We start from the raw sequence: 14911 nt of genomic DNA on the forward strand, positions 1-14911 counted from the left end.
TATTTCTAACAATTATTTCCTTCAATGAGCATGAGGGGTGGGTTTTAATTTACATCAGACATTCCAATGAGAGTGTACTATGAGATTTGCTTACGGTTAATTAGAAACACCAGCTTTGGAAAAGTTTCACTGTGAAAATTCTGTATTCTAACTCCAATATCAGGAAATATGGGGTCTTCATTGTCCATGAGTCTGTGTTGGGGAAAGATGGGCCTGTTTCTATTGCAAACTCTCATCCCTGTTTGTGGTCACTCTCTTGCTGGCTCTGGTGATCTGGCATGACCTAGATTCCTGGATCCAGCCTTGAAGAAATTCTAGCCAGATGGTTGCCTGAGAGTGAGGACATAGATCTTATCTTTCCCTGTCTGCACTGCTGGCAGTTAACTCACTGAATGGTGTTTGCCTCTCTTTCTTTCTCATTGAACTTTAGTCACTAGAAAACATAAGCACACTTGGTCAGCTTTAAATATCCTGATGTATAGCTCAGGGCTTCTTACCCAACTATTCCTGGAATGAATGAGTATACAGTCCTGTAAAGGGAAAGGTAAAGAAAGCATTTCTGATCACTCCAAACCTCAACTTCCTTGCCTCATGGCAAACAGTTCAGTGATATAAGGTTCAATTCTGGTCTCTTAATCAATCCTATAAATCTTTATTTAGTAATTACTCTGCTGAGAGTCCTACTGCTGAGTATGGGTTGAGATATTTGGCTGCAACAGGGGGATGTTTTGGATTCATTGTTAATATGGTGTTTTGCTGATGCAAATTCCTGAAAACTGGAAAGGGACATATACAGCGTCTTTTGTTACAACACAGGTCTGTGGTATGTGCAATTGTTCATATGTGGTGGATAAGTTGGATAATAAAATTCACTAAACCATGAAATTGTGTTAAGTCAAAACATGACCTTTCATGAAGAAGGTAATAAATATATTTTAGGGCTTTTTTGGTGATAAAATGTATGTACCTTAATATGTATCATTTTGAAGTGTGAACAGATTATAGTTGGTGCAATGTTAGGTGAAGGTAAAGATGCTACCAGGGTGCCAACAGTAATTGGCAGGAGAAATACACAAACTCACAACTGCTCATCTACCTTCTCACTTCCATCTACCATTGTGTTATGCACATTTCTATGGTATTCCTGAACTTGAGTGCTTTTCTTCATGAAACTATCTAATCTGGTATTCTCAATGCACTGTGTTTCCTGGTTATAGGAACCCAGAGGCTGAATGAAAGAGAAAGAATTAAGCTTGTGGAGGAGAAGCTTGTGAGGAGTTAAGGGAACATGGGGTACCATCTTGAATTCCTCGAGAGACCACACTGCAGGACAAAAGTAAGGAGAAGGATGCTCATGGAAGCAGCATCTGCTTTAAAGGGAATTAGAAGCATGTGCCACGGGTCAGAGAAAAAGCTATAAATGCTGAGAGTGGCAGAAAAGTCCTTTCATGGCTTTTGGTCTTATTTTAAAACACACAAATAGCCTTTTTTCTTTTTTAAAAAAAAGTATTTAAAAAAAGGAACCTGGCAAAACAACAAAAGCTGGGTTTCTATATTAAGCCAAAACAGAAAGGATAGCAAGACAGTGAGTCACAGCTGTCCACCTCTCAAGTCATAACACTTCATCCGTATGCCCCTCCCTTTTTCTTAGTGTCGTACAGCATGCTCATAGCTGTTGGGATGCTGTCTACACTTACTCCTTTTCAGAAATCAAGGTTAAAGTGCTTTATTTATAAGAGTGCTATTTTAATTAAGACATTAACATGCTTCAAATGAAGGCACTTTTATTAAGTTCATTCTCAGTGTTAATACATTTTTCAAAGTATTAGGCTGCAGCATTTTGACGGTTCTGCTCTGAACCCACTTCCCCTGACAGTTGACTGTTGTTTTTCTGGAGTCAAAATTTCACATGCAGCGATATTTTTAGGAACACACTCATGCTGTAGGAGAAATGATGGTATTTAGAGAACTTCCGAGGTACCTGTTACTTTACAAGTATTGTTAACTTTGGAGAGGGCAAAGGAAAGACTGCTGATGCGACCTGACTCACTTCCTTATCTGATTTCCGGGCTTTTGAGTTTCCCATGTGGAGAATAAACCTTCAAGGAGTCTGTGTAGCAATATTTCTCGGTTTTCAGTAATTTTGGATTTTGTGCTCATGCATGGTTTGCATATATCTTTGGGAATCCTATGAAGACCAAGTCGAGGGCTGAGAAAGGATTTGACTTTTTTTTTTTTGCAGATTCCTAAGCATTTTTGTACTCTGATGACTTTATCTAAGCTTGCAATTTGTAGAGACCAAGTGGCACGCATTTGAACTCTGAGAAGTAATGGTTCTGAATTCATAGGAACATACACATATGCATCAAACCCATAGCTCAACTTTTCATTTGAGGTCTCAGCTATAGGTAATAGATTTATTCCCAACCCCAAAACTTTTGTGGGTTAATAGGGAGTAATAAACCAGATAATCTTGGCTATTGAGGTAATACATGTTTCCAAAGGACAGTACCTTGTTTTGAGTTACCTAAACCTCTAATCTCTAGAGCCTTCTTTATTTTGACCCGGGAATTGTCCCTTATTATCCTGTGATCTTAGATAGGCATTTAAAACAACTTTTATAATACCTTTTCCCCCAAGGGTTTTCATGTTTTGCTTTGCCATGTAGGCTATTAGTTAACACTAATTGATTTTCCACAAATAATGGCCTCTTTGCATGCTCAGAGGGAGTAGACCAAATAAATGTTGTCTTCAGTTGGCTAGAGTTTTGAAATCTTTGATTTAAAACACTGTATATTCTGGAACTTCTTGTTGATTTCTTAAAGCCAAGTTTGCGGCTGTCTCCCTGGCCTCCTGGGTTTGGTATGTCCTATGTCAGTTCTGTGCGATCTATCTATGTCACACACAGCTCAGGAGACCATGACAGAGCTCTGCATGCTGCTGAGCAAGACACTTCCAAACTGCAGTACGAGGAGTGACCAGATGGGAATGGGAGGAGGTTGGAAAGCGATCCAGAAATCACAATGAGAAGGGGACCAAGATGCCTGGATCAGAAGCTGCTTGCATTTGTCAGATTCTGCTAAACAAAGCATCCATCAATCTCTTTGGTGATGCTAGACTTGGCTGTCTGGGATTATAAATTTTTAAGCCTTATACTTAAAAGTGTGGAGAGTATTACTTGAAAACTGTTTTTATTTAAACTTAAGGCAAAAAAAAAACTTAATGCATATCGAGATCTTGAATTTTGTCTTTTGTAATTGTCCTTTGGAGATATCCAAGGGGCTCCTTTGTTGAACTATTCTCAAAATTCAATAAAATTAATTCAATATAATTCCTCAAATAATTAAAAAAAGATTCTCAAGATACCTACAAAGTCACTAAAAATAAAACAAAAACAGAACAGTATTTTATTTATATAGGAATTTAGTGAGGTGGGAAGAAATGCAGTCAGAAAAGAGTCTAAAGGAATAGTGGAAGCCGTGTGCAGGGGAAGGTATTTAGATGATACACACAAATGGGTCTCACAGAGCGAGAAGCAGGGTCATAGGGCCAGAGGTAGGGAAAGGATCGACATTAGACTGGCAACAGTTTAGATTACTGTGTCTGCAATTTGGGCTCTGGACTTCCATAAGGATCAAGGACCCAGATAGTGTTCCCCATCAGCGTGCTCAGGTGAAGGAGAGAGGAAGATGAACAACTGTAGGAATGGGCAGGGCTAGAGGTGGGAGATGGCAGTAAGAGGGGTCATGAGAGGGGTTAAGGGGTTAAGAGTTTGACTAAATAGAATAAGAACACTCTCAGACTTAGTAGGTTAAGAGAGCAGTCCAGTATTCTATCTACATCCCATGTTTTTGATTTGCAGGGGTTAGTCTCTATTGATAATTAGAATTCATCAGGGTTTTCCCACCTGCTGCCACGTGGGAGCCTTTGCCCATGACATTAAGCTACTAGACTTGTTGGGTGGCAAGTTTGCATCAAGTTGAGAATAATGGTAGATTTGTGGGGTTGCCTGTATTTTTTCCAGAACAGTTTAGTGTCCTGTTACCATCAAGATACTGTGGACTTTGGTTCTTGACATAGCTGAAGCTTTTATAACACTTACTCTTGTAATCTGTTCCAATATTCTTATGACACTCCTATTTCTAGACTTAGACTTTTTAAAGTTCAAGTTAGAGATACAATAATATTGGAACAAGTTGATGAGTAGGGGACATGGCCACAACCTGGTTTTTGAGGTTCTATCAATGCCCCTTGTGGAACTGAGGCAGGACTATATTTTTTCTTTTTAAGCATGGACCTGCTAAATTGCTAAATTCCTTTTTTGAAAATGCACTAAGCTCAAGGTACACATCCCAATGACCTTTCCCCTTCGGTGCCACGTTTTTGTGCCAATAAATAAATGCAGGACTCATAAAAATAAAATGTTTAGAGGTCTTGATATGGGATCTCTCTCTCTCTCTCTCTCTATCATTTTTCCCCATCCCCCTCTCTCTCCATCAGTCAACACTGATACAAATGCTTTGCAGTACTGGCAATAAATTAACCTAGATTTCACCTTGCCAGAGGATAGAAGTCCACACAGGAATGGGATCATTTTGGGAAAAGCACAATGCAGTGGGTAGTACCAGCCACTTTTCACCTTTAGATTTCTTTGTTCAATTAATGTCATAGCACAAAGCACCAGAATCACCTCAGGGGTACACAGGAGCCACCAAGTTTATACTTAGCAGTACTTGGGGAGTCCATGTGGTGCCAGGGATGGAGCCTGGGACCTCACTCATGTCAGGCATGTGTGCCAGTTCTTTGAGCAGTCTCAATGGCTCCAAGGTAACATATATGTGCGAGTCTATGCTCTATCGAATTTTGCCATCTAATATGAGCTCAGCATGTGACGGTCCGCATTAGACAGATGAGGAAAGCCAGGCACAGACTGATGAGACAACCTGCTGAGCTCACACAGCTTGGTGTACACCACTTGGCTGTTTTATTGTTTCTAGTTGTCCCCACCCAGAGCTAACTGATTTTGTTTTAGTTATTTTTTTTATTTCTGTTCTTTTCTTCCTTTTGTTGTTGTTTCTGCAATGACAGGGAATCACACACTTTTATTGTACTCACACACTTGGTGGAGAGAGCCAGGGATTCCAAGTGGCAAAGACTCTGGCATGGCACATGGGTGTGGTCGGGGGGCCTCCATGGCCTCCTGCTTGCATTGCGCCTTCCCAGAGAGCAAGCTCAGGGCTCCGGCTGCTTTCAATCATCAAAGGAACTTGGTGAACTGGGCGCTGATTCCCACTGAAGCCTCAGAGTCTCTGCCTGGTGTCCCCCCCACCCCTCTCTGATACTTCCTTAAATAGCCCAGGAGGAGGATCCTCCTTTCCTCCAGAGTTTGTACACCTTTGAAACTGTGCTTGTTTCTGAATCACAAAGCACTGTGGCTGACTCATGAGATTTTTTTTTTTTTGTTCTTTTTCTTCCCTCAGAAGAAAATGGCTGCACAGCTTGAAATATTTAAAACAACATTGAACTCTTTGGGCCACAGTGGTAAGAATCTGTTTAGAATCTTGGAGAAGTCGGCTCGGTCTGGATTGCACCATTGAAACTGAGCCTGTGTCTGTCTTTGGCCTTCCCCGGGCACACCCATGTTCTTGCCAGCTACAAGTTCTCTCTTTCTGTCAACCTGGCCTCACATGGTGCCTGAGCCTCTTTGTTTCCAGGAGTTCCTGCCAAGCCGACTCACATATTGGTTGCATTTCTCATCCCTCCCCTCTTCAAATCTCCTTTTAGAGTGATTACCCTCTTTCAAATGGAATGTCCCATTGATCTTTAATCTGATCAATTCCACCATCAGTTGTATGGTGGCCCCTGGTAACGTGTGCTGACTGTTGGAATTTCAGAGGTACATGAAAACAGGCACTTGCCTAGAGAGACTTACTGTGTGGTCCTCTGCAGAAGGAGTTAAGAAACAGGGAATGTGGCAGAGTAATGCTCAGGGGACACTCTCTGGGGTTTTACTGAACACCCTGACCTTGCATAAATGCATGACGCATGCTAGCCAAAGACACAGGGTGAGCTAATGCTGATTTTTTTGTTTGTTTTAATTTTTACTTTATTAGGCTATTACTTTGGGCTTTTCCTAGCAGTCAGGTTATAGAACTTGATAAACAGGTACTAAATTCTAAGCTATTTGGAATGATATTAGCAAGAGCTAAGTGGTGATTTTAGCTGAGGGTGGAGGATTGGCAAGTCCTAACTGATCTTATAGCCAATGTACTTATAACCAGTGTTTGGCACATGGTATAAGCGGTTCATAAGTTCTAGCTCAAAGTTATAAAAAAGAGGCCTAAGGATGTGGCTCAGTGGTAGTTTGCCTTGCCCGGCATGAGGCTGCGTGTTTGATCTCGGCATCAACCCACATGCTGAGTGCAATCCTGGCAGCACCTCAACCACGTGTGCAACTTCTGGTCATCACAATCACAACAACAAAGGAACGGGAAGGGGGAGAAAGGAATAAAATACATGTAGAAGCCACTCTTTATTGTCAAAAATAAATGAATCACTGTCTCAGATGGGCAGATGGGTTGCTAAGACCAGGCTGACCTTGAAAGAGGATGAACTAAGGCAACTTAACGTGTGTGTGTGTGTGTTTGTGTGTGAAACACTCAGATTTATTACATGTTAAATAATACTCACAGTACTTTTGTGGATCCTCCTTCCCAACCAGAACTGAAGAACCAGAGCAGCCACCCCAGAGGCCCTTCCTAAGTGCTTGTTGAAAATCTCACTCATTCCACATCAACTCTTAATGACCTGTGGTTCCATTGACCGATAGTAGTGTATGCCATTGTGTTATATAAACTATATAATATAAATTATTTAATATATAATGTATCCAATCATTATTGGATTATTGAATTGGATACATGGCAGAAGAGTTTAGGATTAGGAGCTATGCTAGAAAATATGTATGATTTTTCATGCTCTGAATCTTCTATTAGATTCCCTCTAAGAGAAATTAGTACTATCATTGCCACTACTACTACTACTACCACTATATTATTATTATTGTTATTATTATTATTATTATTGGGCTGGAACAATAGCACAGCGGTAGGGCGTTTGCCTTGTGCGTGGTGGACCAACCGGGATTCAATTCCTCTGCCCCTCTTAGGGAACCTGGCAAGCTACTGAGAGTATCTCGCCCATATGGCAAAGCCTAGCAAGCTCCCCGTGACATATTCAATATGCCAAACACAGTAATAACAAGTCTCACAATATATAATAGTATTTGTTATTTAATGTATAAAATTGTGTTATCAATTAAATAGAATATCTCATATAAATTCTATAAACAATTTAAGGTGTGTTTCCTGTCCACAGGTGTTTATCTTATGGCTATGTGAACTTTGTGTCCTCCTGGGCTTTGCATGGTGTCTAGAAGCCTGAGATGGAGGAGCAGGTGCTGGGGACACTTACCACAGTGCAGCAGAGGGGCCAGAACCACCAGAGAAGAGCCAGGGCCAGGAGCAGGAAGAGGATCAGCAGCGCAATTGCCAGGATGGAGCCGTCGGACTAAGGGGTCAAGAGAGAGAATGTGGTCAGCTGGGGTCAGGCCAGTGTACAACCAGCTGGATTAGGGCAACGCAGTGTGTCTCCCCGGGTGCACTCCCGTCATCAATAGGCAGAATTAAGGCCCAAAGAGCAGCATTGTTTGCCAAGCAAATGGTTGGGACTTTGCCCAGCATTCTGGACAACACCCTCCATTTCAAGAAGAGAGGGATTTGCCTTTTCAGAGAGGTCCTTCTTCTCTCTTTGAGCAATATTTTGTGTGTGTGTGTATGTGTGTGTATGTGTGTGTGTGTGTGTGTTTGGCCACACCAGTTGGCCCAAATGCCATTCACTTTTTTTTTTTACAGGCAGCCCCCAATTTTTGAATGTGTAGCTCACCAAAACATTGTTTGCACATCTGTTTTTTTTAATTTTTTCCCTTTATTTTATTTATTTATTTATTTATTTTACAGTTGTAGATTTACAATTTTTTGTGCTTGGGTTTCGATTATACAATGATCAGATACCCATCCCTCCACCAGTGCCCATTTTCCACCACCATGGATAATATCCCCCACCCCCATCCCCCATCCCACCCTGCCTCTGTGGCAGGGCATTCCCTTTTGTTCTCTCTATTCTTTTGGGTGTTGTGGTCTGCAAAAGAGGCATTGAGTGGCAAACATGTTCAGTCCATAGTCTACTTTCGACATGCATCTCCCCTCCTGGGATGACCAGAAAATCCCACCAGGTGAAAAAAGACCAATTTAAGTCCCCTCCCCCAGCCTCCTCTCTCTCAGGTGCTGGGAGGCAAATGGGTACAATCCTTAAGGGGTCTGAAGAAGGGGGAAGGGGAAAGTTGTTATCACTGTCTCTTACACTTTCTCAGTATGACTAGCAGTTCTACTTTTAGCTCAAGGAAACAATCAAGCATGTTTGCAGAGATAATGATGATGATGATGATGATGATGATGATGATGATGATGAAGGATAACAAGCTAAATTCCTAACAATTAGGGAGTGACTGTATTATCAGTCAAAGCACATTATAGAACTAGCATGCAAGTCATTCCTATGTAGGCATTATATTTTCCAAATAATATTAAATAACCCGAGACTATTCCTAATGTTATGCGTAGGTTCCTAGATCTAGATCCATAGTGAAATGGAAGGAAAGGATGAGGGATATTTACTAAAGTGATAATAATGGCTCTGCTGGTAATGGATTGATGGTAAACTTTAAAAAAATCTGTATGTTAGTTCTTTTTTTCCCCTTCACATTTTATAGTGTCAAAATAAACTGCTGACATTTTTCTTTGAGAAGCTGTCCCTGGTCACTAGGAACAGGGATTCTCCTCTGGTCAGTAGCCCAACTATGCACACAGATGGGCTCAAGTGGATGGAAGTTTGCACTTTACTGGACCGATCACAGCATGGTCAGATTCTCCACGTTCCCCTACTCTGCCCTGTTTACAGAGGAAGGGGTTTGGGTGGTCAGTCTAGGATAACAGAAGTTAATGGCAGAGCTGGGAGGTGACTCACTTCCACTCTTGAGTGCTCAGCGGGGGCTACTGGAAGCTGTTTAAAGGCAAGGCCTCCTCCCTGGAATGTCTTTGACCTAGAAGCCAGAGAACTAAACAGCCAGGCCCCCACCAAGCCGGGGCTAGGGAATGTCAGATGGCCTCTGGGGGAGCAGCAACTTTCCAAGTGCAGGTGCAGGGCTGGGCGGTCCAAGGGCAGTGGGCAGGGAGAGAGCACAGGGCCAGCATGGCCATGGCCAAGGTGGAGCGGAGGCTTCTGGACATCCCACATTGTGCAGAGGCTGCAACTGCGTGCAATGTTCTCAGTGAAACAAGGAAATCCCAGGTGCCTTCCACACTTGTTTGTCAAGAACAATCCTCGTGATCATTCTATCTCTAGAGTCCATGCACGCAGCCGGGAGAGGCTAAACTCACCTGCCTCGTTTTACTGCCATGAGGGTAAAAGGAAATGTATGACCTACATAGACATAGTGAGGTGGAGAGATTAAAGGCAGCTCCTCAAACTCTGAGCTGCATGCAGTGCCCTGCTCTCTCCCCTGATCACAACACACACAGGATTGCTTCAATCAGAAATCTGTTTGCACTTGGAACAATGAGTGGTTTTTGGCTACCGAGAGCCTTAGAATAGCACTTTTTACTTGAGCTGTAATTCAATAATGACTACAGACAGAATTTACTCACATTCGATGTGATCTCCTTGCTGCTGATTTGTTTTTGTTTTTGTTTTCAGTTTAGATACAGATGCTGATGCTGGAAGACTGATAAATACAGGGGGAGGGTTGTTTCACTCCTTTCTGGAGAAGGTGACTTCTCGTGGTGCATCAGGGAAGGTGAAGAACCCGAAGCACAGCAGAGAGGAGGCGTTTGCTCCTAGCTGGATTCACAGACAAGCTGTGTCTGGCTTTTCTCCAACCAGACTTGGTCTGCGCCTTTAAAACTGGAGCTCTCAGTGGCAAATGACAGTGAGGAACCCCTGGGGAGGGCACAGTGCAGGAAGAGGGCACAAGGGCACAGCACCTTGGGGGAAATTTCTCTCACTATGAGAGATAATTCCTACGTAGACTAGTTTTCAAGATCTTCCAGTTACCATTATACACCAGGGCCCAAAGACCGTGAAGTGTAAGCGCAGCTCTGGAACTCACTTATGTCTGCTTTCAGCAAATGCTGTTGAAGGTGTTCTGAGTGCAACCTCACAGCTACTGGGATCTTTTAGACAGAGACTCAGTGCTCCTGGGTGCAAAGGAGGTGATAATACAGGCACAATGCAGGATCTTGCACAACTGTATACTCATTGTATTTCATGACCAACCACAGAACAAAATAGCGTCTACTCTTTTTCTTGGTTTTGCGGCTACAGCCAGCAGTGCTCAGGTCTTACTCCTGGGTCCGTGCTCAAGTATCACTCCTGGCTGTGCTCAGGGGACCATGTGGAGTATCGAAACAGGGTCTACTACATGCTCGCCATGCGTCTTAGCCTATGTATTATCTCTCAGACCCAACAGACTCTATTCTTAAAGCACTCACATTCTGGTGGAATAATAAAATGCGAATGATAATAATTGTTATCAGTACAGTAAAAAAAGTCAAGGACTGTTATTTCTCTTGGATTAACGTGCTTCCTGAATGCTAGATCACTTAATTCCCATTAATACATGCTAGCTCATTTAATTCCTCTAATGAATTCTGTAATATTGCCGGTCCCTGCATCTCACAGATGCATGTGGGAAAAGGACAGGTTAAAAAGGCCTGCCAAAGTCACAGGAAAAAAACAGAATTCACACACCAGATGTGATCCCTCAATCTGGAGTAAGTCTTTAGCACAGATAAGTGTGGCCCTCCCCTCCCCCCCCCAAAAAAAAACCACACAAAAAGAAAGGTAAGTACAAAGCCCTGAGTGCTGTTATGGAATTTGTTTCTTGGACGCAAACATTGCTGACATGGTAGAGTATGGGGGAAGGATTGGGGCAGGGGCAGGAGCCCTGGGGCTTGGGTGGGCAAAGTCCCAGGTGGCGAGCTGCTGGAGATTCTGCTCAGTTCTTTTAGGGTTACTTCTTCTGAAATTAGTTTTTCCATGAATATGTTCAGTTCTACTTTTATTGATGATAGCTTACCAGGTATGGTGCTCAGCTATTTTTTGCACAGTGCTAAGTTATTATCTCATTTAACTAAAGGGGCCTTTATAAAGCAGCATTGTACAGTGACTGTTAAGTCCTTTTAGCAGCCTCTAGGGGAAAAAGAGACTCAGTGAATGTCTGTAACTTACCCAGAACCTCCACATACCAGCTAAGAACATACTTATATTTGTTTGTCCATAATTTTAATGTTACAAATTTGGGATTCAAGCTCTCTTGTCTGAATTTAAATCTTAAAACGCCCCTTCTATTTAATCATTACATCACAGTAGCAGATTTGTACAAACTTAAACTAAACTTTGAAACTAAACTTTAAACACCTGTATGAGAGAGGTACACCATGTTTAGAGCTGCTGCATTGATTCTGATAGAAGAAAGATCATCCTTTCCCCGGGCCCAGTGTAGCTCAGAGTGTAGTATGGGTGAAAGTGCAGAGTAGGGTAGGAAAGAAAACAGGCAAGGAGGTCTGCCTTCCGTTCTGTTGTTGACTTGGAGTGTCAATCAATTACCTTGTGAAGAAGACTTGATAACTCATACAAAGAGATTCTATGTTTTCTGTTGCAGAGATAGCAAGTATGTCAATGGAAACACACAAATCTGCACTACTTAGTAAATGTGCTTCCTTAGGAAATGAGCTTAGTTATTAGAAAGCAGTCCTTTTGTACTCTACCTTCACTGAGGACCTTGATAAAGATCCCTTTGGGTGCCAAGGAGCAGGCTCTGCCAGTCATGGGGATGCATGTGGAATGTTCAAGTCTATGCAGCAGAGCCAGGTGTATCTGAACCAAATTCTAATCTGGGCTTTGTGCTCTGGCTCTGGTGAAAATTGCCTTAGCTTCTTGGGCTCTAGCCTCCAATCTGCCCTCTGTGCCCTGGCTCACTGTTGTCAGGCCCTGCTCCTGAAAGCTTCTTTCTGATTGCAGGAAGGTGACTCAAGCAGATTCTTGGCTTCTGTGATCCCCCATTACCAGGGCAAGGGGTAGCCAAGACAGTAGGGAAATCTCCGCAACTCCCAGGTCTACTTTCTCCACGCTGAGTGAGGCCATTGAAGTCAGTGGTTCCTCTTAGAGCCTTGTGGCTGCCCAGGCTGTGTCGGATGGCTAGTTGGCAGGGAATAGGTGACTTCTGAGAAGGAGCCAGCCCCTGGGCCCTTAAAGTAGATCCAGACTCACTAAGCCATATGCAGATGCTCTTTCTGAGAGTCCTGAGTGGGAAACTGCACAGACTTAACTTTGTAACACAAAGAGGGAACACAAGCTGACCTGCCTAACAGACTCTGTCTCTGATACCTGCCCTTCTGGGCAGTCCCAGTGTGGCATTTTTCAGAAACTTCCAGAGAGATGGCAGAACCAAAAATGAATTCCTATCAGTGTTATTTTCCCAAGAGCCAAAACATCACGGTCACAGACCTCCCGTTGTTCATCGATTTGCTCGAGCGGGCCCAGTAACGTCTTCATTGGAGACTTTGTTTTTACTGTGTTTGGCATATCGAATACATCACGGGTAGCTTGCCAGAGGGGTGGAGGAATGGAACTCAGGTCGTCCATATTGGCTGCGTGCAAGGCAAAGGCCCTACTGCTGTGCTATCGCTCCAGCCAAGCCAAAACATCAACATTAATTAAATTCACATTTTTTTGAAAAAAAAAAAAAAAAAGAAGCCCAAGTTAAAAAAAAAATGAATCAGCATGGATCTTTAATTAAGAAATGCTGAGCAGGAGGCGTGTGTGTGTGTGTGTGTGTGTGTGTGTGTGTGCTGACTGTAGGTGGTATGATTAGATGGGAAAGGAAGCACATGTAGAGCAAAAGCCTAAACTGGTGCATTCCCAGGTTGGGGTAGGGGGAAATCATCCAATTTCTCCAAGGAATAATTTTATGATCCCCCCACTTCTGTCAAATGCTGAAGCCGAATATGACTTCATGGAGGCTGTGGTCAAGCATTTAAACACAGAATATTAAATGCAAGGACTGGGGGCACTTAGCCCACTTCCTTGGTAGATTGACTTCCTGAAGGCTGCCTGGCTTGCAAGGTCAAAACCCTGCATAAAAGCTTTCTTGATTTCCCCTCTCTTTGCTACCACGAAATGAGAGTCTCTTTTAAGACAAGGAGATACTGTTTTTTTTTAAGAGTAAATCTTAGAAACCTGGATGGTCCAAGTGTCTCTTGGTGTGTTCCAACCTGGGCATGTTGGATTTCGGATGCACGCAAGCAGGGACAAGATTGTGTCTGGGCCTGCTGGCAGCAGCATGCTTGGAGGGAGGCATGGCTGCACAGAGCACCCAGCCTGGTGGGGCTGCTTCATTCTGTTTGTTTGTGGGTTGCCAAGGAGGAGGGGAATATTGTCGGAAATTAGTGGGAGGCTGGGGAAGCTCTTCTCAAGAAAACTTTATGAAATTCTCCATCCCAGAATTTGGAACTGGGATTCTTCTGTCTGATACCCACGGCATTGGGCTATGGCGAAACCTCAGAGAAATCAAGTTTGGCTTGGATGACTCTCTCAGGGAAGGAGGGGGTGTTCCCTGTTCCCGCATACCCTACCATGCCTGAAACACGCAGTGTGTGCAACCGAGATCTCGCTCTCCCCCTTTTGCTTGTTCAGTAAATGAGACCTGAGTCAACAACTCACAGCGGGCTGCTTTCCCTTTTGTCTCTTGTAGCGCACAGCCAAAGAAATTTAGCCTCTTCTCCATGCAATCAGTTTTTAAGAACTAGGCTTCTTTAATTAGAAAAAAAAAAAGAATAAAAATACAAAAAAGTTAAGACACCTCCCAGTGTCTTAGAAAGGCTGAAAGAGACCCATACAGAAGAGGCTGCCTGGTACTTAGCCATCAGTTTCCCATTGCCTGGTAATTGCCCAGTAGTCAGACTCCTCTGGACAAGGCCCAGGCCCATGAGGAGGCTGGTAAATTTGTTTAGTTTTGGGCTGCAGTTTCCACACTGCTTGCTGCTGTAGTTAGCCCGAGCCTTCCACAAGGAAACCTAAAACATTTATGGGTCCTCATGCTTGTCTCTAAAACAAGGACTCCCAATAGCTACTATTTTAACTTTACTCAGGATGGGCCCTGGTAACTTCAACCATTACATGTGGACAAGTGATTGTTTCTGTTTTGAGAACACACCCGCAATGCTCAGGGGATCACATGTGATTCTGAGGATCGAACTTTGGTTGGCTGTGTGCCAGACTGAGTGGTGGAAGTGCTGATGTTTCAGGGTCTTTGCTCCGTTTTGCAGATCCTGATACCCAACACTGAGGAAGTGAAGAGACTCAGTTTTGTTCCCATGGCCAGAGTATCTTTCAAAAGTTCAAAAGGAAGGAATGAACCTCACATGAAGTTCAGTCACACTGAAACAATATAAGCCAAACTGCTGAATATATAGAGAAAAATAGTCACTGATTCATGAGAACTTCTTAAACATTAGCAATGATGTTTCTTGCATTCAGTAAGTAAATGATGGTGCCCAGGGGACTACAGGACATAAGGTGGGTTTGCTATGTCATCAGCTTCCCCAAGGGTTACTCTTCCTCTCCTCCTTCTCCATCTCATGCTGCCTTAAGCTAATCTTTGAAGCATTGCTGGAAAGCAGTATAGGAAAAGAGGCTCATTCCCTGCTGGCTCTACTGGCCTGTGACTTAGGAAGCTCAGAGCTATCTGCTTAGTGAAACAGAAATACCAGAGGGGCAGAAACTAGGATGTGGT

General features: G+C 43.1%; 1 protein-coding gene across 1 annotated transcript in view; it reads right to left on the reverse strand.

The window, feature by feature from the left end:
- ANTXR1 (ANTXR cell adhesion molecule 1) overlaps positions 1-14911 on the reverse strand; it is a 218100-nt gene that overhangs the window by 78135 nt on the left and 125054 nt on the right. The window contains exon 13 of the mRNA XM_056126863.1: positions 7474-7569. Coding sequence (XP_055982838.1) covers positions 7474-7569 — 96 coding nt within the window. The remainder of the gene's footprint in view (positions 1-7473; positions 7570-14911) is intronic.

Source organism: Sorex fumeus, unplaced genomic scaffold (assembly GCF_029834395.1).
Source record: "Sorex fumeus unplaced genomic scaffold, SorFum_2.1 ptg000006l, whole genome shotgun sequence".
NCBI classification, from domain to species: Eukaryota; Metazoa; Chordata; class Mammalia; order Eulipotyphla; family Soricidae; genus Sorex; species Sorex fumeus.